The 27,372-nt window shown below is 36.9% G+C and overlaps 1 protein-coding gene across 1 annotated transcript in view; it reads right to left on the bottom strand.

Moving 5' to 3' along the window:
- Window positions 1-513: 513 nt before the first annotated feature.
- Window positions 514-27,372, bottom strand: part of LOC104465629 (catenin alpha-2) — a gene marked incomplete at both ends in the record, with an annotated part of 49,963 nt that continues 23,104 nt past the window's right edge. Inside the window, 3 exons of the mRNA XM_010078755.1 lie at window positions 514-714; window positions 3,910-4,066; window positions 4,343-4,435. Of these exons, the coding sequence (XP_010077057.1) occupies window positions 514-714; window positions 3,910-4,066; window positions 4,343-4,435 (451 nt within the window). The remainder of the gene's footprint in view (window positions 715-3,909; window positions 4,067-4,342; window positions 4,436-27,372) is intronic.

Below are 27,372 nucleotides of genomic sequence, written 5' to 3'. Positions count from 1 at the left end.
TTTATATAATAAATTGATTTTTATATAATCAATTTATTTTATATAATCTAGCAGATTTTTATATTTTTTCAATCAGGTAACATATTTTCAGTTGCTCAAACGTATTTTCAACAGAAAAATTGTTTTGTTTAGAAACACATCTTCAGTCACCAACAAGTGCATTCACCCGCACAGACCACAAAGTAACATTGACAATGATTTTCTAGAGACACATAATACATAATCAACCGACTCAGAAAGAACTTAAGAGAAGGTTGTGTTTTATTTCCTCAAATCATTGCAACTTTGATGAGGCAGACTAGCCTTCATGGGTTATGGAATACCTTCTTTTACACAGCACTTGTCAATATGACTTCTGCAGTAGCACAGAAAATAAATTAAAAAAAAAAAATCACAGTTAATTTGTTTGTTTATATTTTGTTTTCACAGGTTCCCCTCTGAGTTACAGACTTCAGAGAACTAACTGAAAGTTTTAAGTGACTCAATATTGAACAAGATTTCAAGTGAGCTTACCAGTTTCAGAGAGCAGTTTGGTAGCTTCCAGTACCTTCTCAGTATAAACTCCAGTTTCATAGTTTTCCATCTCTGCATTAATGATGTGAATAACTCTGGCTGCACGGCCTCGGATGGCACCCGCGGTTCTGTCCAGTGTATCGACATCCCCCTCTTGGAGAGCAATCACGCACTTATTCACATCTTCCAGAATATGGTTTTCTGGAACGTAAGAAAAAAAAAATATAAATAAAGCTCATTTCATTTCATTCTCCCTCATAGCAGAGCTTACAGATTTGGGTAAACAGCAAATGTCAGTATGTTAAAAAATTGATATTTGTCCTTACCCTGTTCTGCAAAACAAATACCATTCTGTGATACTATGCCACATAACAGTAAAAATCCCTAGTGTGGTATTTATCTTTAAAAGGGACTAGGCTATGTCCTCTCACCTATACTACAAGTTCCAACCCGTAATGCTTTGAAAAACAGTCCCACTAATTTCAAACATCACACTGCATTTTATTATCATGAAAGTGTAATAAAAATCAATGCAAAAAGGAAAGCGGTCAAATATTACGTAGATGCCCTAATAAACAGTTGGGCAATTTTCTGAAAATGAATTTACACATTCCTATAAACACTTAATATATTTGCTTCATTTGTGCCTAAATAAGTTCGAAAAGAAAATAAACCATTTTGAAGACAACAGCAAATGGCCTCAGTAGATATCAGGGAGCCTGTGCATGAGCAGTTCATCTCCTTTCCTCCATCTATGCCAGAGATGAAGCCGTGAATTTTTCATGACACACAGTATAATCATACGTGACTGTGCATATTCTGAAATAGGAGTCGACAACAGTGAGTCTGCTCAGATGGTTTAACATCAAGTAGGTTTACAGACATCTTGCGAGCTGCATTGTCTTTTCTTGGCTCAGAATCAGGCCATCTACTCTTACACCATAGTATCATGGTTTATGTAGTATTCTACAAGTGAGCAAACTCACTCAGTGACTCTAAACAGCAACGTACTTTCTGCCACAGAGAGATCTAAACTGAAAATGAAATGCTGCTCTTTAGAGTAGTAATAAATAAAAGAGAATCAATCAATTCACCCACTGCTTTTTCTTAATTATCCTTGGCCACAAAAATAAGAATGACACGCTCATCTTTGCTGTTAAAAATCCCAAGGTTGGAGCATTTGAGGGTTTCAGAAATGTTTTACATGATGTTGAATTTTAAACCGCAACAACTGAACGAAAAATGAATATCCCCTGAGCCGTGAATCAGACTAACCTGCAAGGCAAAAACCTTTGTTTAAAAAACTCCCTATTCACACTTTTTAAAAAAATGTTCCTTTGCTAAAATATTTCTTCACTTTTTCCTCCTCACTATCTCCATTTTCTTTACCATGACATAGCCAAATTTTGCCCAACAAGAAGTACTTTCTGAATATGAACAGCCACTGCATTTGGAATATAAAGTGATTAAAATTATGGCCAGCCTTCTTTTGGCAGCCACTGTATTAATAAAACACACCATCAACTGTGACGCTCAATATGAAGAGGAAGAGGTGTCATTTCACGAGGTACCTTTAACCAGACACCAGCCCATTTTGAATGCTTCACTGGTTTAACATCCAAAACCAAAACTGCTTGGTGTAAGCTGAGGCTTCCAAGCTTACAGCTAACAGCAACAGGCTGGATGCATGAGATGTTTTCTCATTTTTAATAGGTACAGGTGTATATGGACAGTATTAGAAAGAAATACTACTTCTCAGCTGTCTTGGGTATTTTGGATCTAAGTCAAAACTATCTCAATGAACATGTTAGAAGAAAGTATGATTTGACAAAACAAAAACCCAAAAATGTCATCTGCTCAAATAACTTCTGATTTTATGGATACAAGTGCTTCGAGTGAACAAAGTTCCCACACAAATAACCAAATGGCCATTTAATCGTGTTTGCCAACTCTTTGGCTTGTGGACTGGGTCTGGACTTTACAGCTTGGTTTGCCCTTTCCTTGTAGAACGAGGTCTGTTGAAAAGTGCTTGCCAGCTTCAACTCTTGAATAAAAATCTAAAGTGCTACCAGATTCTGAAGTACCCTTTTATTCTGAGAGTTCATTTTCATTTTCTTGTCATGGCTTGCAGTAAACACTCTAGCAGCGATGTTGAACAGTGGAGTGTAATTATACTAAACCAAACCCTTCACTGTTACTAATAATAGTGGGATACAACCAAACAAAACAAAGGGGAGAACAAAAAAAGATAATGAAGGGGTTTTTTAAAGGATTAATAATTTTTTTTTTTCTGCAAACATCTTCAACTTTTACTAGGAAATTTAGGAAACGTCAGGGAAAAGAACATAGAATGAAAAATAAAATTAAGGCCAAGCTGTCTCCTTAAGTTTGGCTCTTCTGTGACGTTAGAGAAAGCTAAGCACACTTAGTATACTGTCCTTATTCACAACAATGAAATTCACCTCTTTCAAACCATAACAGGAAAATGAGTTTTCTGCAGCAGACAATTAACCCAAGCCATGCAGCACTTGGCAATTATAGTATTCACTGTGTACGACTACATTATAACAACGCACTCTGCACAAGTCCTAGCACTTCACAAGGAGGTTGGAGAAAAGCCTGTGACCCAGTGAGTCAATGTCCTTCTCTTCTCCATCCCTTCTTTATGTAAGGCACTTTGTTTTTGTAGAAGAGCTTGCTTTGCATTGTTATCCTTCCTAGCAAGGTCAGAGAAGTGCGAAGATTTGCTATTTCTTATACTACTTTACTACTTCTCTCTGTTTGGTTCCATTTCTACACCAATAATTCTGGGACCCACAAGTGCTTCCCAGCTCTCTGGAAACGTACACGCTGGTCACGTCCTGACCTAGATGGGACTGATATGCACCATCTGCCTATTGTCCTTCTTCCCATCCTTCTCTAGGGCCTGGTTACCTGTTAGGGATGATCAGGGGACCAGGACTCCCACTGTTTAGACACAGCTGATCTGAGCAAAGCTACAAAATAAGTAAAGTTCATCTTTATTCCTCTTACCTACAACTGCACGAGGACTCTAGCAATTTTTAAAAGCACTATCACACATCTGTAATGAACTGTTACAGACTCTCACACTTTTAAACGTGGCCAAAATCCTACTTTGTGCCTGAATTGAAACAAAACTTCTCTAGAAACAGACGCACAAAGAAGTTTCTGTTTTCTGGGAGATGAAAAGCTAACCATTGCTACCAGGGATTAATTGGCATGGCTTGGTTACTCCTACTGAGTGTAGAAGATCAGCATTCCAATAAGGATGGACTAATGGACTAATCATGCTTTAGTAATTATAGCTTTTTTCTGCTCCAACCCATAACTTGAATTTAGCAGTATATTTTTAGAAGAGTCCTTTGATCCCAGTACCTGAAACGGAGAGGAAATCATCTACCGAAGTGATGTCGTCAACAGCTTCGGTGAGAACTCGCACTTGTTTCTCCCACTGATCTTTAAAGACGTCCATGTTGTCCTGTGCTACTTTGCTCTGGGGTCTGGCAGCCAACGTGAGGGCAGCATTTATTACCTGTTATTCAAAATCACTCATTAAGAGGAGCAGCATTTTTTTTTTTTTCACAAGGGAAAGAACAAATAGATTACAGACTGCGTTCAAAAGACAGCATTACAGCCCATGCGAAATGCAGGTCTCAAGACATGGATGTATTCATAGAAAGCAGGCAACAGCGTCATGACAAAGGCAAGGCTATAATCTTCAGCTAGGCTGTTTTCCCTGTCTCAGCTAACTGATGCTTTGTAATGCCAAAAGAGTTCTCGAGTACTTTTTAACAGGAATCTTACTTACCTGTGGGCACAGACTATCAATCTGTGTCGCTGCCATACGGACTAACTTCACACCTTCTTCATTATTCGAGATTGAACAAGCCAGATTTGCAACCTGCAATGAAGTCAGTGGAATGAGAATCAAGTTTCAGGCAAGCGGGCCACTTTATACATTTCTCTCTTCTTATCGAGCCTTGCCCAGAATGAAAGAATTGCATACAAGAGGAATGATACAGCACCTTCTGTGCTGCTGAACAGAAACCCACGTAGATTATTTCCTTACTAGCAAACTCAACTAGCCATCTCTCCTAGATTTTTCTCAAAATCTTCCCTCACTGTCAAATGTTTCACATCCTCCTCTACAGAAGTCATACAGACAACGTATAGCATCCAGACAATTATCTATACATTTCCTTTCCTCACAGTTTCCTTTTAATTTTATTAACTTCATTGATACTGGGAAGTTACATATTTCTCAAGTATCTTAATTGTTTCACATCTTGATGGTTTTATGCACGTTAATTTTTTTTTTTTTTTTTCAATTCTCAGATGGACCTATTTATTTCTGCGTGATTGTCTGCCCTAGATTATAATGTGTATTAGCAAGAGTATCATAACTTGGTCATGTGCAATGTCTCCGTCAAAAGCCTCATTCTGTAATCTCCACCAGAGGAGCTCATTCAAAGATGCAGGTATCTACATGTGCTTGCTCTGGCACCTCTGTGCCTTGGATGCAAGAGGCAGAGCATCTTCTTCCAGCCCCTGCTGCTTCTTGCAAAAAATCCATTCCCAAAAGCTTTGTGCCAAGTCCATGAATCTGCCATGGGTTTTCCAAAGAGCAACTCACATCACAGTGCACATAATTAAGCTCATTGGTGATATTTAAATAACAAAGGTACATTCTTGGAGGGGGAATACACATTTTTTTTTTTAATCATCCAAAACTATGGCTCTTCATTCTAATGTACATTAAAACAAACTTATACAATTTTAAATATGCTTCCTTGATATTATTCACTGTGCCTGAAGGTATAACTATCAGTTGGAAATGATTCATGAATTAGTTCAAATACCCCCATCTTTCCAATTTTCCTCCAGTCTCCCCTTGCGGTATTAATCTGTTCTCATCTCCAGTGCACATCGCCACATTAGCCCTGGTCCATCTGTTCTGCATAGAACCTATTTCCCTTCACAATGCTGGAGAACGTGGTTTGCATATATCACGGTGCCAAAGCCCAGGGAAGAAAAGAACCTAAGGCTTCAAAGAGTCTTGCAGGCATTTCCTAGTCAAGATTTTATCATAATGTTGTGATTTTTATTTTCATTTCATGGTGAGACAAATGAGTTAGTCTGTTTGTTAACAGCCTTACAGCTCTCATGTCAAAAACGTTCTCCTAAGCTGACATCTTCCAATTAATTTACCATTTTCTGTAGTCACTTCTTTGCACACATCAAACAGACCACTTTAATCTTCATGAGAAACAAAAGCTAAGCAGGATACTAATTAGAATACATTAACTTGAGTAGAAATTACAGACCTTAAAAACTAGCAAATGGTATTAAGTTCAGCAAAAGCCATCTTCTTCTGTTTTAAATAGGTGGTTTTCCAGATTGCCCTTTCATTTTGTGGTTATCATGATGAAAGTCTGTCCTAAGGCTCCAGATGCACCATATATCTTACTTTTTCTCAGGTAGCAGTGACATACATGACTGAAAGGGGCTGGCTGTCATGAAACTGCAATCAAACTATTAAGCAGGTCTTTGAGTTCTCTTGGAAGAGATTTTTGCAGAAAAAAAAAAAATCAGTGAAAACAAAACTGATTTCTTCTCTCTGTTATTACTCTTTCAATAGAATCTGATGAGATAATATTTGGATACTGTAAAGTGTCCCGGTTTTCCAAGGAAGGATACAGACATAACCAGAGAAAACTTTTTGTTCTTTTTTGTTAAATAATTCAGAGTTCAGTGCATTGTTTTGGACGTTATTATCAATACAGAAGGATTCAAATATAATCTATGGCTATATTAAATATGCAGCAAAATAACATTACAGTTATCTGTTCTAAACAAATAATAATGATACATATCGTGTATAATCTTAATCTAAATAGTTTCTCTGGTATATTTCAAGTCCTGTATCATCAGCAGTCAGGAAGCTACACTACTTCCACAATTCAGCAGGGAGTATGCCAGCCTGTACCAAGGGAAGATCTGATTATGTCAAATAAGCATAGCGATAAGCAAATCCTACAAAGGTAGATGAAATCTGGATAAAACTGAATTTAGCACTACAAATCAGAAATACTATGACTTTACTCAAAACTTATTTTTAAAACATAGCAAGAAATGACATTAAAAGCCTCTGTTTCAGTACCATCACGTAAGCATGGATCTGTGAAACAATACAAGTTTTAAGTGCACTCAATCAGCAGATACAACACTTTAATTATTTTGATTGACTGTGGTATCAAGCAGACAATCAAGTTACCATCAGTTGAGATTCTTGGCACAGCAAGGTCCATATGCATTCTCCTAGTCAACAGAAACCATGAGGTAATTCTATATGTTTTAGCCTACTATAAATTCATCAGCTTCACATATTACTCCTACCTAAAACTATGACCAAAAAAGCCTAGACCCAATTTCACCTCACTTAGCTGAGAGACTTTGGTTAGGTGCCAAACTCATCTCTTTGGATAAGGGACAAAAAGAAACAGGCACTTCCAGAGACTGCTTCAGGTCTTTGGTTGACTACCTCATCCTCTAGATGTGTTTAGTTTATTATTTAAACTTAGATTAGAGCTGACAATTGTCGAAAAAGGTATTACTGAAATAAAAGCGGTTTTAATGGTGCGTTACAACTTATTTTGCATGTGCATATTTAATACATGTTTTTTGAAGAACGCAGACTCTTCAAGGTTGGGAATTTATTTAATACACCACTCCTGAGCTGGATGGAGCAGATAGCTTGGAAATGAAAATAAAAGGGCTGTATATTATCATAGCTGCCAATTTGCCAAAACTTTGATTTGACAGCCTTTACCTTTACGCTTCAAGTGCTCTATCTCCAAAGCATTGAAGAGGTTTCATGAGAGGCTGTAGAAGTAACCAGGTAATTAATTTTTCTTTCTTTCTTTTTTCTTTTTTTTTTTTTTCCTGTTTACTAAGTACCTTGACCATACTGAATTCACTGATTGCCCAAACAGAACTTAAGTTCGTATTAAGATCAATGCGAACTGCCTGAAGAGTATTTATATGAATGAATACATTTTAAGTACCAAAATCGACGAACTGTGAATCATCCTCAAAATGCGTGGAGAACTTAATAACAGTGAAACTGCTGGGAAGATAAACATTATTGTCCAGAATTTCAGGTCTGCTAAGCTACACTTATACCATCAAAACAATTGCTAAACACCTTAAACCTGTCCTGCAAGAGCACTGAAAAGTAATGAGCAAGAAAATAAACACTCCAGCTCCAGTGATGCTGTATTTTTCTGCAATCACCAAAGTCACTGAACCAATCCTAGAGTTGGGGAGGTGAAAACGTGTGCACTAACTCCTTCGCATCAATTTCCTGTCACTGGCACTGATAGCCCAAGATGCAATTCTGCACCTTGCTAGGTATCTATCTTTAATCATGCAAATAGTTCCATTAGTTTCAATTATTCAAAATATATTCAGGATCGGTCCCAATAAAATGTATTTGCATGTATTTGGTTGCATTTAAGCCTCAAGCAGTTTTCTCCTGTATAGCAGATGCGGGTAGGGAAGGATTTAATTTCTAATGCAAATGTTTATTACTGTTGTTGAAAGTACATACCAAGGACAGGTTTTATTCTAAAGATATACTTATATGGCAGCTAGAGGTTGAAGTATGGTATGAATAGGCAATGCCTAGACTAGTTTTTCACTAGCTAGCAACTGAAGGGTGGATTAGCAGTTTTTCATTGTTTTTGCCATGCATACTACCTAGGACAGAAAAACTTTATTTCTGCCATGAAACTGCACTCTAAGTTACAAAAGTAATCAAGGATCTTTCATACCAATTTATTTTTACACTGATGAAAATTAGGTGTAGTTACCTTTCACTGTGTTTTAAACTAGACTACTTCAAATTTTGACTGGAGCTCTTGTTATTATTAAACATAATTATGACAATCAATATGCATTGTCTCCTGGTTCAAATTTAAATTCAAAGATTTAATATGGCCACTCTGAACATACTGTATGTGAAACGGTCCAAAAAAGAAATCCATCACTTAGAGCAAAAATGTAAAAAAAGGGAGCAGTATATGACACAGCAAAGGAGCGAACAAAGGCTGCAGAACATTGCAGCTGATGTATGTCTTCTACTTTTTCTTTTGCTTTTTTTTTTTTCCCCCCCACCATGCTTAAAGATAAAAAAAACCTCCATTCGGCTTCCCCTGCCATTTAACCATTATTTAACCATTCTAAGGTAGAGAATGCAATCTACTCATGTCTTGTATTTACAAAGAATACACAAAACTGCTTTCTTTTTACTTTTGTTATACCTGTCTTTCCTATTTATGTCATTTATTTTTTCACTGTAATTAACCGATGGAAATATCAGGAAGAAGGAAATTGACAGCAAGGTTTTTTTTTTGTTGGTTTTTTTTTTTGTTTTTTTTTTTTTTTTTTTAGGGAAATAATAAATTACATACACCCAAGACACCATTGAGCTTACGTATCTAACACACATTTGAGAAACCGAAACTTTCTGAGTTATTCAGCTTGAGTTGAAGTTGGTTTAAGTAAAAGACTTCTATAACATTTGCAATGAACTAAAGCCAAGCACATAGTTACCATGTTTCAGCTGATGAGTGGTAACTTGCTGAACTGTGGTGTCTTGACTATTTTTACTTATTTATCCATCCACTCAGTAATTTATCCAGATATTGTTACAATCTCCAAACCCTTCAAATGTTGACATATATTAATGTTGGTACTGCAGTAGGCAGCCCAGTGATATTCATGGAGCCACAAATAAGAGATTTTTTTCTAAAGGAGAGCACAGAGTTGACGCTAAATTACCCAAGATTTTCAACTTATTTATCCTCACTCTAGTCACTCAAGCATTGTATTATGATCAAAACTCTATTTATCACTAGACGAGATGTTTTTGCACATACACAAACAAGTGCCAAAAATCAAAATGTCACTGAGAGTACATATTGCAGCAGATTCCTCTTCCTCTGTGTGCAGTGCCAGTTTGTACTACCAGCAAAATATTAGACTGGTCTCTTTCTCAGTTCCTATTCCATATGGCATGGAGGGAACCTCATGCTGGATAACATTACCACTTGTCCCTCATTTATATTAACCAGTCACATAGTCTTATCTAAATAAGAGATGTTTTTTTAAATTTTTCACATGTAAATACATTCACATGTATCAAAAAAATCGAACTGTAGGCACAGCAGTAAAAAAGGCTTTTTTTTTTTTCTTTTTTTTGGAAATTACTAATGATCTAATTTACTGAGTTTGACATTTGCTAGGAAAAATTCTTAATACCAAAACCTGAACATATTTGTAATAAACTGCTCAGACATTTACAGTACCCTGTACATATCTAAGCAGGTCAACAACCGCAGGATGTTAGAAAGCTACAGAGAATTTTAAGCACAACAGTTGAAAATTTTACTTCATGTTCTATATGCTGCCCACAGAACCAACAAAAAACTCTTTTCATTTCTCAAGAGGTCAACAGCATATTCACTCATACTTGCTACAGGAGTAAGGCTTTTCCACTCACTCAGGCTCACTTGAGACTTCCTCCATATCAGATTTAGTTGAAAAAGCCTTCAGAGATTTCTGCTTTTGGTAGAGTTTGAAGTAACTGACCTGAACAAATTCAGTGGATCTTGGACTGAGATTTTTGAAAACTCAATTGGAAAACTCAAGTTCGAAATGCAAAAATCCTACTTTCGGACAATTTCCATGAAGTGTTGTTAATGTAATCTGAATGTCCTCCATTTCTAGGACCATTTTGGCACATGCTATAATTACTACCTATACGATGGAATAGAAGTAACACAAAAAAAAAATGAAACACCTTGAAAAATCCTTCTTCTTTACTATTTTCAGAACTGAAAAAAAAAAATTACACTGGTTCATATTCAATTATAGAGCTGCCAGTGAAGAACACAAGAAAAGGGTAATGTATTATGTCTGATCCTTCACTTTTAATATTAGATAATGATTATTTTAGATAGGAATAAAGAAGATATTCACCAGGAGTAAATACTGACTCTTCTTTTTTTTTTTTTTTTTTTTTCCCTTTCTCTTTGTACATGGAATTTGACCATACAACTGCTTCTTCCTGAAACAGGTCAAGTTTCTGCACCACACCAACAAGCCCCAACCATGATAAATATGCCTGATGGCAAGTGCAAGAAACCCCCTGTTGTGGTCCAAACACCTACTCAAACAACAGAGGTACGATGTTAACATGTCTCTGCAATTTTACACCAACTTTCCAGGTCATTGCAATTTCTCAGCAGGGTCAGCCCAAGCACTCTCTAGGGAAAGCAGAGGAAAACAAATTGATTATAGAAAAAGCAGGAGATTGTTTCAGAGCACTTTTCTAATTTACATCTGAAACAAATAATTCTGGAAACCTCTTAAGTTTCATTTGTAAAATTATTTGAGCAATGTTGTTGGGCACTTAGAATCATAGAATCATTAAGGCTGGAAGAGACCTCAAGGATCATCATGTCCAACTGTCAACCCAACCCCACCTAACTCACTAACCCATGTCCCTCAGCACCACATCTACACGTTTCTTGAACCCCTCCAGGGATGGTGACTCCACCACTTCCCTGGGCAGCCTGTTCCAATGCCTGATCACTCTTGCAGTGAATAAATTTTTCCTAATATCCAGCCTAAACCTCCCCTGGGGCAACTTGAGGCCATTTCCTCTTGTCCCATCACTTGTTACTCTAGAGCAGAGCCCAGCACCCACCTCACTGCACCCTCCTTTCAGGCAGTTGTAGGGAGTGATGTCGTCTCCTCTCAGCCTCCTCTTCTCCAGACTGAACCCCCCCAGCTCCCTCAGCCGCTCCTCGTCAGCCCTGTGCTCCAGACCCTTCCCCAGCTTCGTTGCCCTTCTCTGGACCTGCTCCAGCACCTCAATGTCCTTCTTGTGGTGAGCACTGGCCAGAACTATCAACCTGCGTCCTCAGCTAGAAAAACTGGTTCAGTGCTGTTCCAGTTACCGTACGTGAAGACCACATCCCACAAGTGAAAATCTAGGTGTACATCCTGTTAGGGGTTCTCTGTTCCACCAATCTCTAAATAACTTGAAATTCAAGGACTTTAGAAAAGTGGGTGTGAATGTTAATTCCCAGAGCAGAAATCAACAGAAATGCTTTCTGCTTTGACAGAAAACTCCCTTAGGAATTATAGGTGATCCTCCCTCATTTTCATAAGAGCGTGTTCCTGAGACATTCAGCTGGATTGCAGTTAATTGATAGTCAGTAGCAGTGGGGAACCCATATACCTCCTGGCTGAGGTTCACTCCCCCAGGAGCTGGGAAGCACAGTGGGGCACACAGCTTCAGATATATTGGATCCTTCCCTTCAATATTTTGCTCACTGTATTGATGTAATTTCTTAATCTTCTCTGTATACATGTGCATCCATTGCTGAAGAAATAAACAGTAAACAGCTGTAGTAAACCAAGAAGAAGAAGAGCAGGATGCAGTCTCAAGAACACAGTTAAGACCAGATTCCTGCTTTAATTTTAACTGATCTTGAGCAACATAGCATTGCACTGATGAGATGCAGCAAGTATTTCTCCTACAAGAAAGCAGCTTATAAACCTGTAGGGGATCTATTCCCTATCATTCATCTATTCAGGTGGGACAGGAAGCAAATATCCTGTTCTAAACCACATAGCTAACACGACGGCTGAGTCTAGGTAGCATAGCTAGAATTGATTAATTTGATCTACTGATTTTCCGAGTTACAGGTATAAATGCATTTTACATTGTGATGGTACACATTTATTTTCTTCCTGTCACAAAAAGCAAACATCAAATGTCCAACTACAAGGATTCCTCTTGCGTAGGTCAGAGACCAGTGACCCATCTCAGTGCTCTTTTTCCTCTGTTAGCAGGATCAGGTTACTTTTCTATTTAACTTAACAATAGCTAAAAGCTTTCTTACACCATTCTTCCATACCTAGACTATTCATACAGAAAAAACAGTGAACAAAGAATATAAAGGAACAGCGAAACCTATAGCAACATCTCAGACAACAGAATATTTAACCAACAGTAACTTTTATGCTCCAAAGCATGCAAAAAGGCCAATTTCTTGTTTCGCTATAGCAACAAACAAGGGAAAAAATCAGGTTGTTTGTGTATTAATCTTTTCTGGTCAATCTGCAACCAAGGCCACTGTTATTAAAAGTCATAATGAGTTATGAACAATGTGTACCAAAATACTCAAGGGGCGAGAGGGCAGTTGGTGTCCTATGGAAACAAGATTTACAAGGCTGCAATGTGTATGAGTTGATCCCATAAAGCAGTTTTGACAACACGCCCCTGGCAGTGCTCTACTGAATAGATATTAATAGCAAGTGGTTACAAAGCAATCCATCTAGCTAATAACTGCCCACTATTTTGGCAAACTATTCAGTGACCCTAGAAGAGGGATGCATGCCTGACTAGGCTGTGATAATTAAACATTAGTTCTATTATCAGGAAGCTGTATTTTGACAGCTGTTGAGGAAAAGCGGAGGATTGTGGTTGGAGCTCAAGTTCACCATGGTGACAGAAGCTTTGAAGATATTAACACAGTGTGATAACAGACACCTCAGGGTATAAACAAATCACAAATTACAATTACAGATACCTAAAAAAACATAACTTGAGAGTTAGATGGAACCAGTTTTGGGGCTGAAGTTGAGCAGATAAAGAATTGCATAACATAAGCATCCAAGAATAGCAACATGTTCACATGAAAACCTGGAAATTGTGTATGCAGAACTGGCCAACCTGCTGTCCTATACTCCTATGCAAATATTGTTTTTTTGTCATTAAGGGGAAATGCACCTCTAGTCCTTGTGCTTCATCCATGACCCTGCCTTTGAGGCAAGGTTCAGATTTGTGACCAGTGTGCTGGTCATCCCCTGGCTTACATGAAAGCCCACATCTGTGTCAAGATGAGCATCCCACTGAGAGATAATTCAGGTTTTTTTCTTTATTTGACATCCTGAAATCACTGGTCAGCACAAACACTTATTCAGCCACAGCTCATGCTGCATTTGTCCAGCCATCAAAGGCAACATAGACAGGAAACATGGAAAGAGAAACTTTGAAGATAAGATGAGGAAGTTAACGGGGATGGAAACTGGAGACATTGCAAAAGCAGAAATGGTGATACACCATCATAAGGACTAGAGAAAAACTGCAGGTATTTCACGAGAAGGAAGATTGCTGGTGTGAAAGAGATCTGAGATTATCATGGCACGTGGAAGCAAATTTATTTTTAAGAAATCAAGACTTATTAGTTCCCTTGCTCACAGACAAAACCTTGTAAAATGCTATGATTGCCTTCATAGGGCTGAGTGAAGAGATTTTTATTTAAAGTAATATTTTAAAGGCTTACAAAGTCATATTCAGAAAAAAAGTTGATTCTACAAGTATCCAATTTTTGTGCAATAATAGTCTCTAAAATGTTTTTAAATAATTCAGTAACAGTTCAACAGCAATGCAAAATTATGTCATCTGCCCAGAACCAGAATGCGTAGACAAGGCAACAGAACTAGATGTTCCTTTTCTATTCCTCCCATCAGCACGCTTTAACCCTGGCAGGGAGAGAGCTCATATCAGCTCAAAACATAATTTAGTTTACTCATTGGCTTAGTAGCCTTTTCTTCCACTAATACATCCCATTTTCTCTTGAAAAAAAATCATATTTATGGTAATTATTTCTACAATAAGAGTTTCTGACACCAAGAAACGAAGAGCCAGAGCATTTAACAGAAAAACAGTATGTGGGTATAAGAGGTATTTTCCCATTTCTGCATTATTAAAAAAAACCCCATAGTCAATCAATTACTGCTCTTGTATCTATTAAGAAGCTGCAGGCAAAAGAAATGGCACTGAGAAGCCTTATATCTCAATCTGGTCTTACAGGTAAATAAAGGACAATGAGGTTAGAAAACTGCATTTATATTAAGTTCTCTTCTGAAAGGGGAATACATTAAAAAAAAAGCAGTATGAATTATTCAGTGTGCGGGAATTCCTATCCTCAAATTACATTTTCTCTTAAATTAAGACTGCATTCCTGTGGGTTTTTTTCCACAGAATTTTGTTTTTGTTATAGTACTAATAAAAATGTGGAAATTTTCATCTCAGTTGTAAACTTAATCATGCAGTTTATTTGATTAAAAACTGTTACATTTCGACTCAGTCTTACATTTTATCCCAGTTCTCACACATGTGCAGTTCTATGCACGAAACTCTATTACCTTCTCAAAGGATCATCATTAGCTCATAAATATCCAAAACCATTTGGACAAAACCAGGATTATTTCTTGCGTATTAGAGTGCTGTTTCTGCTGGTTTTTTTTTTTTTTTTTTTTTTTTTTTTGGTGGAGTCAAAGAAATTGAGCAAAACGAATGCAGCTCACAGGCAAATAGTTTTTAACAATGAGTTTTTCTATCAAGAGCTCTTCATGCCACTTTTGGCATTAAACATGAACTGGGAACAAATGTATATCCAAGAAATCAAAACTGACATAAAAATTCTAAATAGGACCGCAGACAGAGTTCTTTAATTCACTGTGCTCTGATTTATGGTCCTTTTTGGCGTGCAGAGATCAGTACACTAAGTCCATTGTCTCTGCTATTGGACTTAATGGCGACATCAGTAGGCGTTTGGGCTCTTCCATAAACTTCTAGTTCAAAGTCTGTGGCCTGAGGTTCCACGGTAAAGCTGCAGAGAGTCTCTCTACCTGTCCATCTTAATGATTTTTATGCTTTTGATTAATTTAGCTCAAAGTAAAATAAGTTTGTGTCTCAGTGAAAATTAAATTCCTAAAATTCCAATGAAAATAAGGTTTCACAGAGAAGCTGTGGATGCCCCATCCCTGGAGGGGTTCAAGGCCAGGCTGGATGAGGCTTTGAGCAACCTGGGCTGGTGGGAGGTGTCCCTGCCCATGGCAGGGGGTGGAACTCGATGATCTTGAAGGTCCCTTCCAACCTAAACCATTCTATGAAAACAGGCAACTGCTTAAGGACACAAACCTTATTAGCCTCTCAATGCCTCATTGAAGAATGAGTTACCTAGTAGCCCACACTGAGGAACTGGAGCAGGTCAGAGATTTCATAAATTCAGTGGGAAAAGCTACAGCTGGATCTGACGACCACAAAATACAAATCTCAAAGAAACCAGGATTCATAGCCTCTAGTGTTTACAGAACTACTTGTCTAATAGAAAATATTACTTCTTCCTGCAAAACTACAGCAAGAGTTGCACACCTGAAAAACCTTCAACTAGGAAGTGTGTTGTTGTGTTTCTGTGAGGTTCCATGTTTGTTACAAGAAGACCAATTTGGAGTAAGATGTTATAGCATGCTTTTATAGGGACCTTTGTGATATGCTGAAGCCAAAACTGTTACTATCACTCTGGACACGTGAAACCCTAGGTTGGGCTGAGTTGCTTCTTGTTTCTGTAAGAACTTTTCAGTAAATCACCTTTAAAATTAACCACAGGTGAATTAAAGGATTACAAGTAGATTTTTCCCCTGTGTTGATTAGGAAGCTATCCTTCAGGTCATCATTCAGTTTTCCAAGATCTGTCTTTAGATTAAATGATTCCTGAGATGATATCCTGGAACAGAAATAGACTGAAAAACACAGGAAATGGAAGGACACGTACAGTACCGTGGAGCATTACCGAGTCTCCTCTCAGGCCCATTCGATGCTGTTTTGAGAAGCAGTAATTGCACCCATGATCATGTCCAGATAAGCTGATGGACACTAACGGTACATTTTCTTATTTTTTTTTTTTTTTTTAACCCACAGATTGCTTATCTGTGGAGCAGGTGAGAAATAACACCTCCCTATACTCTTCTTTAGGTGTAGGAAAATCAAGTTTCTTTTAATGTTGGGAACATTCTGGCAAAGTTTGATTATTTTTGTCAGACGACTGGATACTACAGGATCACCCGTTCCACTCCACCAATATTAATATAATATTACTACAAGTCAGGGAAATTGGAGCTGAAACGAAACTTGACAGATAATGCTCCTGTCTGAAGGCAGGATCAGCTGTACCTAAACCATTCCTGGCAGATGTTTGTTTTACTTAGTCTCACGGGTCTGCATTGATACCAGTTGTATGGATTGCTATTCCTGTACATGAAACACTTAATTAAGGAAAACAAACAGCAAGAGTGTGTGACGAGGTCAGATTTACTAGACCAACTGCAACGAGTGTGCACTAATCTGTGCTCAGGGCCCACTCAAATACATAATTAAGAAATTGAGTAATGACAACAAGAATAATAATTAAAAAAAACCCACAACAAAACCTGGTATTGTTTTCCTCTGCATATTTCTCCTTTGCAGACTCACTGTTAGCTAAAATGTGGATCTGAGCCATTAGACTTTGTGAGTGAAGAGAACAAGGGAAAAACCATTTATCTACTACACAGCAGTAAGGCTATTTGCATTTTTTAGGACTATGTTTACATGCTTAGAATAAAGTCACAGAACTTTAGTACCTTAAAAAGGTACAAACTAAAACCCCTTAAAATGGGATCTACTGAGAAGCTTCATATATCAGTGTAGGTGACAGTTTTAGCTAAAAGTAACTTTGACATCCCTTCATACATATTTTTTGCATGTGCATTTCTATGCTTGAAACACCACCACAAAAAAGTTACTGGTTGAGTCTAAACATTTCATCTTGTAAATTAAATTTCCACATATTACCCTGGTTCTTACAATATCTTCACGCACTTGGAAGACCAAAGAAAAAATTATTAAAACATATCTTTGAAGGATTTTTCGTTCTCTGACAAGTTATCTTCAGCACAGGTGACATGCTGGTTCCTCTGATCTGTTTAACACGTTGTTCTTGCTGTCTCGACTCAGATGTCTGCATTATCTTAGACTCCCCAAATAATGCAAACATAATGATAAAATTTTTTGATCACTACTTATGTCATGTTATTTAAAAGGTACCATGGTCAACTTGCACGATAAAGAACTGCAGATCACAGTAAACATTTCACTCAATGGCATAATTCTCAAGTAGAAATACAAACCTCACCAACTCTAACATAAAATGACCAAGCCTCTTCCTTCAGTCCATCCAATGAGACAAAGCTGAAGATCCCCAACTGCTGTACAGCAGCTTTGTTCCACTCCAGCAAAGCTTCAGTGATTTACACCAGCCTTGGCTCATAGAACACACTCTGGTCAATAAATTGTAGTTTTCACAAACCAAGGTGGAAATGAATTACACAACCGATCCACCAACGATACAGAAATGGCAGTAAACGTTGCTCTATTTTCACTTCTCTATATGAACAATGTCATTCCAGAAATGTTTATGGGACTCTATGTAGAATTTTCTCTGTAGTGACAGCCTCCATGTACAGAAAGAGGTAAATAAAATAGGAATTTCTAAATGTGGCAATTGATCATGAAAGCTTTTCTTTCATTGGAATGAAAAACCCACTATTGGTTGACCAAAGAACATGTAGTAGTCTATATAAAAAATTTATATACAATTGCTACCAGAAATAATGAGTAATGTATTACAAAGAGACATCGTTTCTATATCCTTTTATTCTTCTAACCCACATCTTTTCAATGATTAATTTATAAAGAATTTATTGAATAACCATCAGCATATATTTCCACTACTACAAACTGGAATTTATTCATCTCGCTGCACATTGGGATTTGTTCGGTTATCGGAGGTCAGTGAACATGTAACACAGTTTTATAAACTGATATAAACAGGAAGGAACTGCATTAGAATGAAGCCAGAATAACAATAAGCCAAGGAGACAGGTGAGTATTTCTTGCTTCAGCTGTCATATACACTTTTTTTCACTGTCAGGAAGCTGATGCTTTTTTTATTATTATTATCATTATTTTTAAACCCTTACTTTCTTTCCATTACAATTTTCTTGTTTTTTAAGCTTTTCAAACCCCTTGACAGCTACCACGATGTCAAAAACCTATCTAAGCAATGGTAAGTGGACTTTTGCTGAGGATATTTGAACAGAGCAGGTGTTGAGAAAACACAGGTGTGTTTTTGGAAGTTCAGAGAAGAACAGCTGATTTGCATCAGTTGTGTTACTCCCAGTTTAGGTGAGTATTCAGTTTGAGAAGGAGCACGGAGGTGATTTACATTGAATATCTCGATCTCATTTCAAGAGAATGGCTTAAACAGAAACACAGTCAAGTTGAAAGTCTTAATGTTCTACTTGAATTCACACGATTTATGGGAGGGGGAAAAAATCCTACACTGTTTCAACAGGCTGAGAAATGCTAGTTTCATCTACATGGACTGAAGGAACCAAATTCAGACAACAGACACTCAAACTAACATTTATCACTCCAGCTGACATTCGACACTGACATTCAAACTAACATTCCAGCTAAGAATAAATTTTCTCTTGAAAAATCCTAAAAATAAAGTAGGGCAGCTACTGCATTCATCTGTACTGGTATAATTAGACATACTGGACTGAAATAATGTTCGTACTCTGGATTTAGGCAGTGTAATTGAAGTCTACCCTTCAGTTTTCAGACAAATGCCAAATACGCCGCTGCGAGTGCTCAAGTGACAGTTCTTTTTCCTCAGAAACATTGTTCAAATTGCAATTAAGCAAAGATGCCCAAATATGCCAGTGAAAGCTTGTGGTATTATCATGAAAGATTCTGAAATATTTCAAAGCATCTTTTTTTATCCATTTTATGAAGAATTCGTTGGCTTTAGGGAGCTGTTCTTCACATTTGAACTTCACTCTTCTATTCCCAAGTGGGCTATGGGGAAGTGCTGCTTTTCCTTTTCTTGTTAATAAATGCCTATTTTTTCAAAGAATAGCAGTCTCTGCTTTCCAGTTCTCTAGATATTCATCTCAACATATGCAAGGTGACCATATATAATGGCAGAAGCTGACAATCCTTATTTGCATTCTGCACCCCCACCTCCATGAGACCTTTATGGCTCCTTGGATGTCTAGGTCAGACGGCAAGCAGGAGGACTTATTCCCTGCCACACTGCTATCGAAGTGGAGAAAAGCAAAGCTAATTACTCACAAAACCAACCTAATGAGCACACACAGTGACGAGCTTGCTTTATAGACAAAAGCTAGAATACCAGACCATAGGCTTCCCACAGAGCTCCATAAACGTGAGTGAAGAACAAATACTGACACCACAAGCTTCAAGGAGCTCCCTGAGCCTTTTATAAGCTGTCTAGCATCTACTTGGCAGAACTCACTTATTCTCCACTCTAATTCCAAGAGAAACTATTTTCTACAGTGGATAAACCAATTAAAAAAATAATTCCTACCCAATCCATATAATAACTGTTCTATCAAACTGGAGAACAATTTGTGAGGTTTTGTGGAACTAGAGGTTTCTTCTCTAGATTGCTGGCAGACAGGTTGTTTTCAAATGAACTAAGAATATAATTTTTCTTAATATTCACTGATAGCACAACTGCTGCTATCAAGCAGTTTTCTTTAACAAGCCAAAGCCTCAAGTCCACTGTGAAAAGGTAGATAATGTATAATTACTTGGTCTAAATTTGGAGAGCATTTTAACTTATCTGTGATGTCTCAACTCTGCTTCACAGGGAAATTATCTTCTGTAATAAAAAAAAAAAGTACTGACAAAGACAAACCAGAGACAAGCATAGTTTTTTCCCCACTATATTATTTTTTCCAAGTTAATTCAACATGTCAGGTGGTTATGAAGGGCTATGAAAGTTCAGAAGGGAGAAGAAGCGAGGGCTCAGCTCCTGTCCATAACATTACAAATTTGAAACTCAGTTGTTATAGCTGATTAAAAACTTGTGTACCTAAAAGATATTAATTTTTCTCCAATTTTGTCAATTTATTTAACAAAATCCAGAAAACTATTCTTACCCAGGCTTTTAGGTCTCAGCTAGGCTACTATTGCTTTCTGCAGCCAAAGGAACAACTTTCATTCAGCATTAGCTGTGAAAACTGGCTGCAAGATCTCAAAGCAATTTGCAAGAAACCAGCTTTAGAGAATGTCAAGCTGGTTTTCCTCTCATAGCACAAATGAGTGAACCAAGGGAAAAAACCCTGTGTACCGAAGGCTCACAGCTGATAACATTTTCCAGGAGGTGAGAATGTACATCCTCTCCCATTCCACCTTCCCAACAGCAGTGGTGTCTCCTTGATTTTGAAACATGTTGGGAAGAAGAGTTAATATATTCCCACCTTTGTACAACTTAATTTCCAGGTATCTAGGACTATTTCCATTCTTTGCCTGAAGGTGCTCAAACCCACAGCTTTAACCTCTGTAGACAATGCCCAAACCACCAGGCTACAAAGCACTTACACTTACCGCTTTCATACTGAAGTTTTAACACTATGCAGAAAAACCTTTAAGATTCAGTGAAGATCAAGAGAAGGTTTTGTTCTGAACCCAAATACAGTCAATTACACATAATTCAGAACCTCCTTCAAATTGAGTTTTAAATAAAATGCAGTCATCCTTTGGTAAAACTCAGGCTAAAGCAGTTAAAAGTGCTAAAGCAAGGAAATCCAAGTTCTTGAAAATCAGAATAATCCTCCCTATTTGTTTACGCCTCAAAAAGGAAAAATATCAGCATTTGTTTATTGGTGTACTTCTCCAACAGTTGCCAAAACTAACTTTAATTAAAGATAATAATTAAACTTCTTATGTCTAGAGTATATGATCCTGTATTAAACTGCTACAGGGCTTAGAAATACCAACATATATTTTTTTTCTGATCATTATAACATTAGCTTACTTTTTTTTTTTAATAAAGGTAATCCATTCCTTCAACATATGTAAAATACATGATCTATAAGTTGAGATAGAAAGGAAATCCTGTAAAGATGTATCTCAGTCCATTGACGTCCAAGTGAAAAGAAAGACAAACATAGGAAACAAAACTTTATAAAATGTTTCCTTTAGATGGTTTCTTTGCTCCTGGCCAACTGTGGCTCACTGAACACTTTAAGAAAAATAGGTTTACATCACAAAATAAGCAAGATAATATCCTCCTATTAGAGTATTTTTTTCCCTTAAAGTATGCATTAAATACAGTGTTGAGATAAATTTTATTTTCTTTAATATCTATATTCTATTTTTCATCAAACTCACAGCTAATAATTTTTTTTTTCCTTCCAGAAAAGTCTGGTAGCTTTTATAATAATCTGTTTACAAAAAAAGCCCTGGTAATCTTATATTTCAGCTTAAGGAAGGAAATGAAGAATATACTAACCGAACAAAAATGAAGAGGATTGAGTAAAATAGTTCCAATAGGAATTAGTCAGGGCATTATGTTTGATATTACACACTACTGCAGGAAACACAACCAAGTTTCTAAAACATGCACGAATTCCCACACAATTCCAAAAGATATTATTAATACATTAATTTATCCTTGTATCTTTCCTCCAGATCATTATTGTTAGTGAAGTAAAACATATACATGGGTGAGGGTTGAGATTTATTATTAACATAGATGACAGATTCAGGAAAATTCTTTCATCATAAGTGAATAAAAATACAGAAACTATGCCAGACAGACTGTGTGTATGTGAAATGCGAGCCAAAAAAAATAGAGCTGTTTAAAAAATATTTTTTTTTCCCCTGTTCAGAGGCTGCAAGGAAAAATAATCACCAGAAATTGTCTCAGATTGACACCAAGTATATTTCTATGGGCCAAACTTTCACAAATAGTATATATTGACCTAAAACTACATTTCTTACCAGGAAAGCATTCATATGAGAAATTTCACGCAGCTTCTCTTTAGTTACAGGTTTTCCCAGAATAATTCAAACCTGTAATTATGCATTTCTGTATTTAACATCCCTGATGTGTATTTGTTTAGAGGGCTCGGAAGACTTTGCGTTCAGCTGTATGGATTCACCGTGTCAGCTTCAGAATGGCTCCACCTGTTACCATGCAAATAAACCCGCTACTTTTACCTGCCACCTACAAGCTTTACCCTTTATTATCAAGGCCATTCTCTTAGTGTTTAGATTAGTGTCTGACATCGCCAACAAAATGTAATGAGTTGTCTTATTTTTAAACACGGAGCCCTTTTCATTGAAAATTTCTACCGATTTTTCACTGACATCTTGCCGCACTATGCTGCCATTTTTCAGCTTTATATAGTCACACACTGTAGAAGAAAGTATATTTATCAAACAATTATCATCAATTACCTGAGAGTTTGAACTGCACAGACATTTTACAAAGTCCTGAGATCTTTTTCAGGGTACTGACATAACAAAATACCTGTCGGTATGTTTTAAAATAGTTGAAACTGCACAGCCAAAAGAAGAGGTGGGAAAAAAAAAAAGATTAAGTACCACTTGCTGCTGCCATTATCATTACCTCTCTGTCTGTGCAGACTTCAACAAACATTATTCTGGGAAGGAGCTTTTCTTTTCAAGAAAGACAGTGTCACAAGAGTCTCCAGGCACAAACTGATTTCCACAAATGAGTAAACGTTGTCTCTCTGTCCCTGTAGATTATATGTGTGTTCCTGATGGATCCTTCTTGTTCTAAAATGGAAACGACTCGTGTAACAAGGGGTGTAAGTGGTTGCTTTAAGAAAGAGATGTTATGCTATGTCTATATTGTTAAATACAAGAATTCCACTGAATGATCTCAGCTTTTGCATTAGCTCCCTGATCCTCTTTTATTCAGAATTATAGATGTATCCACAAGGCCAAAAGGCTTGGACTTGAATGTCCCAGGAACTGCCAAATGAACATGGATTACCTCAGTGTCCATCAGACCAAGAAACTGCAGAGCATGGAAAAGATGAAGCAGAAATAGAAATTATATTGCCTGATCAATCATAAGTAATTATAACAACTCTGACAGCTTACAAGCGCAGTTGATGATCTATCATAAGAGCCATACTTGTGTAATCAATTTTCAAGATTAAACAGAGCAGATCAGAGATAAAGCATCCAAGACACAGGAACTGACAAAGATGTTGAAGAAAAATAAAGATCATTTAAGAAAATATGTTAAAATTCTAGAACAACTGACAGCTTACAAGCGCAGTTGATGATCTATCATAAGAGCCATACTTGTGTAATCAATTTTCAAGATTAAACAGAGCAGATCAGAGATAAAGCATCCAAGACACAGGAACTGACAAAGATGTTGAAGAAAAAAAAAAGATCATTTAAGAAAATATGTTAAAATGCTAGAACAAACCGTTGCAAAACTTCACTTTGAACAGTTATATCCATGAAAAGAGCAGTGTGAACCACACAAGTATAAAGAGTTCTGAGGAAGGCTAGGAAAACAGGACACCAGAGGAAGCTACAGTAGGATTTTACAAATACATTAAAAATAAGTGCTGGGGAGGAAAAATAACTAGAGCTTCTTCTAGTAAGATTTTCAAAATGGAATTTTTAAGATTTGTGATCATTATGGCAATGAAATGTTGGGAACACCTTCCAAATAGCTCTTTGGAGCTTGAAAGTTTCTGGAATTTAAAGATTAGAAAACGGACTGTAATTAGCAATTAGATTATGGAATATTTAGAGAATTTCATTTGATGATTTACCATTCTTGATGGTGTTTCTTGCACTGCATTTCTATAACATGCAGCATATACGCAGTGTTTTCAACACCACCTGTTGTTTCAACACCACCGTTGTTTGACTTTACAGCCATCCTCCTGCACTTTCACAGCAAGTATTGACTAAAATATTCTGCTCTCTGGGTAGGCACAGGATCTCATAAGTCCTATAAAAAGAATTTAAGAAAAGTCTGCCCTAAATGTCTTCTAACACAATGAAAAGCTCTCTTAAACAGACATTAAGATGAAAAAATAATAATGATAATTACCATCTAAGTACAACAGAGTTGTAGAGTGAGGTACAAACACAAAATTTAATTTGATCACAAGAACTTCTTGAAGTTTATTATTTTTATAATATACATATATATTCTTAACTTCGTAATAGTTTCTTATAAAATGAAAATTGAATTTCAAATCACAATGCTCTTCCTTTAATTCTCACTCCTGCAAGTCTCCTACAAATCATCTCAAAGATTAAATGACTCCCTCTTGTAAGATTTAGATTTCCATTACTTTATGCACAGAAATATAGATTTTTTTTTTTTTTTACGAATCATTATTACAACAAAAATGCCATAATTACAGTATAGGGTATGAAGAAGAACACACAAGAACTTGTTTATATTTATTATATTACTGAATAAAAAGGCAAACAAAGAATGAAAACAAGTAGAAAAACCTGTAGGAAAGAGGACCATTAAGTAAAAATATGGATTTCTGCCTCCCTACTGTAATAGCTGCTGTGAAAGACACACACAATTATTTAATTGCAAAAAGTTTTTTTGTCCTTTTTGTTTAAAAACATTGAAAAAAAATAAGCCATCTAGAATTAAACAGTGTGCTCACATTAGGTAAAGGAAGATCAGTTTTACCACATTTATGTCATTAGTTATGATTTTATCTGTAACTATGGGGTATAACACAACTTCTGAAGTTGGTATAATTGAAAAAAATCAGACACAAAGACACTCCTACAAAGCACACAGCAGACCAAAGCATCCAAATATGCTGCTGTGTTATCTCAGTCGTTCAGACTTTTTTTAAAACCAAGTATTCTGCAAATATTGCACATTTGTAAAGAATGTGTCAGACATTTTAAAATATATGGCCATTGATTTGATTTTGTCTTTTTTTGTAATATTTGAAACCCCAGTCAGTGTGTGCCAAAATGTGAGCTGATCCAACAGCATCCGCACTTCAGCCCCACAAATGGGATAGGGGCTGGAAGGATGGACCCTAAGAAAAAGATTAATCTCAGACATGAGAAGGTGTAATGATGATCAGCTCTGAACATAAAGAGTGTTCCCAAAGGGTAAAAATTGCTAATGAGACGTTTATCCCTCTGTCAGAAGCCAAGGTGTATGGGACCAGGGTCCTTTTTATCTGCTTTTTAAAAACCACTGGCTTCTGAACTTCACATTGTACTAGATACATGAACTTCTAGTGTTTCTTTTTTTCTTGAGGAGATGGTATTCTTGAGTTTTGCAATGGTATGTTTGAGTTCCTCCAGGAAGTCTTGGGCAGAAACTAAAACCTGCCCTGCTAAAGATTTAGAGCTGGTAGCCAATGGTGTCACAGTGCAGCCTAAAAAGGAGAAAAGGGGACAGCAGGAACTGCAAACGACAGAACAATGATACCAAAAAGAAAATCTTCTTAAGAAAGTCTTGATATCAAGTGAGTTGACCACTTGTAAGCACAATTTTTAAGTTCCCAATGTTGCAAGCCCTGTTTGTCCTCCATCTCTTTTCAGTGATACTGAAAAATTTGAGTATGAATTTAGAAACACACACTAATGAAGCCTGCGTGCACTACTACCAACATTATTTTGGCTTCCTTGTCTTAGTCAGGAGGAAAACATAAATTTTCTAGGCACTTAATCCCTATGGTTCTCATTAAAATCAATAGAAGTATCTTTCAATCCCACAAAACTGACCTCTTCATCTATTGCAATTACAGGATTGCAACTGGCACTTGTTAGTTTGGTCTACAGTGTAAGAAGTTCTTGGAAGTTTATTTTATGGTAATAAAATCAGTTTAGCTATTTAAATGCTGCAAGTAGAGGTCAGCCAAGTTGCACTCTGTCCCATCTGCTGTGTTACAGTTTCATGCCAAGCTAGCTTTCAACGCATAGAAGATGGAAACAGGAGCATCTTTGACAGACGCTGCAGACTAAAATAAGCTCAGAGAGCTCAAACAGGTTAAGATTCAACCAACCACAGGCAGTGGCTGCAGGATATTCTTCTTTTGCTGCAACTTAAAAGAAAATGTTAGAGAAACATATCTGCAGCCTGCATGAAGTGGGGAATGTTGATGCTCCGCTTGGACACATGCGCCAGCAGTTGTCTCACTTTCAAAGAGACGTAATATTAGTTTTATTACAAGGGAAAAATCTGATGCAAATGAAGCATTTTGGGCTTTCACAAGAAGGTAATTACAAGAAGATAACATCCTCGCTGCAAGTAACTTAGGGCAGAATTAGAAGTACACCACAGGCAATAGCAGTGATGAATTCTGTGGAAAAAATCTTTCACCACAGACACGATTTTTGCCATTACAGATAGAGATTCACCATATGTCACTCAATATTAACTGTCTAAAAGGTATTTATTGCCACCTAGTTGTCTAGGATCCCTACAAAGTTGCACAAGAGAGAAAGGTATCTTCAGAGTCAATGCATCCTACGAATTTGGACTGGTAACCCTACTTTGGGGTGGTAAGAAACACCTTGTAGAAGTCCATCCCTCTACAGCAATGACCAGAGGGTGTAGACAATAGCCATCTAAAAGGCTAAAAAAATTAGTCTAAGGCAAAAGTTGTGCAAAGTGAATTCAATCTTGTATGCTAGAAAGGTTCTAGCTATTTAAAATTAATCCTGGAAATATACTATTTTTACTTTTACTGCCTTATATATAGTAAAGCGTAGGCTGTATCTAATGGCTTCTAAATGCTTCAAGATTTTGCCTAGTTGTATCTAGTTTACTATTTTAAGTGATATGTAAATAACAAGTCAACTAAAATTCAAAATATAGTACAGATAAAATCTAGAAACTAGAACAAGGAGTGTGAAAGCCTCACTGACAAACCGCTGATGACAGAAATCACAATGATCAGATTCTTTTTCTAGGTCTGCCACAGGTCTACTAATACACTCTGGGCAAATCACTTCATCTCCTAGGATGTTACCTACAAAGCGCAGATAATATTAAAGATTAAATG

The sequence above is a fragment of the Pterocles gutturalis genome, unplaced genomic scaffold (genome assembly GCF_000699245.1).
Source record: "Pterocles gutturalis isolate BGI_N339 unplaced genomic scaffold, ASM69924v1 scaffold15603, whole genome shotgun sequence".
Lineage (NCBI taxonomy): Eukaryota > Metazoa > Chordata > Aves > Pterocliformes > Pteroclidae > Pterocles > Pterocles gutturalis.
Note: the sequence above shows the minus strand (reverse complement) of the source record. Positions and strands in the feature narration are given on the sequence as shown.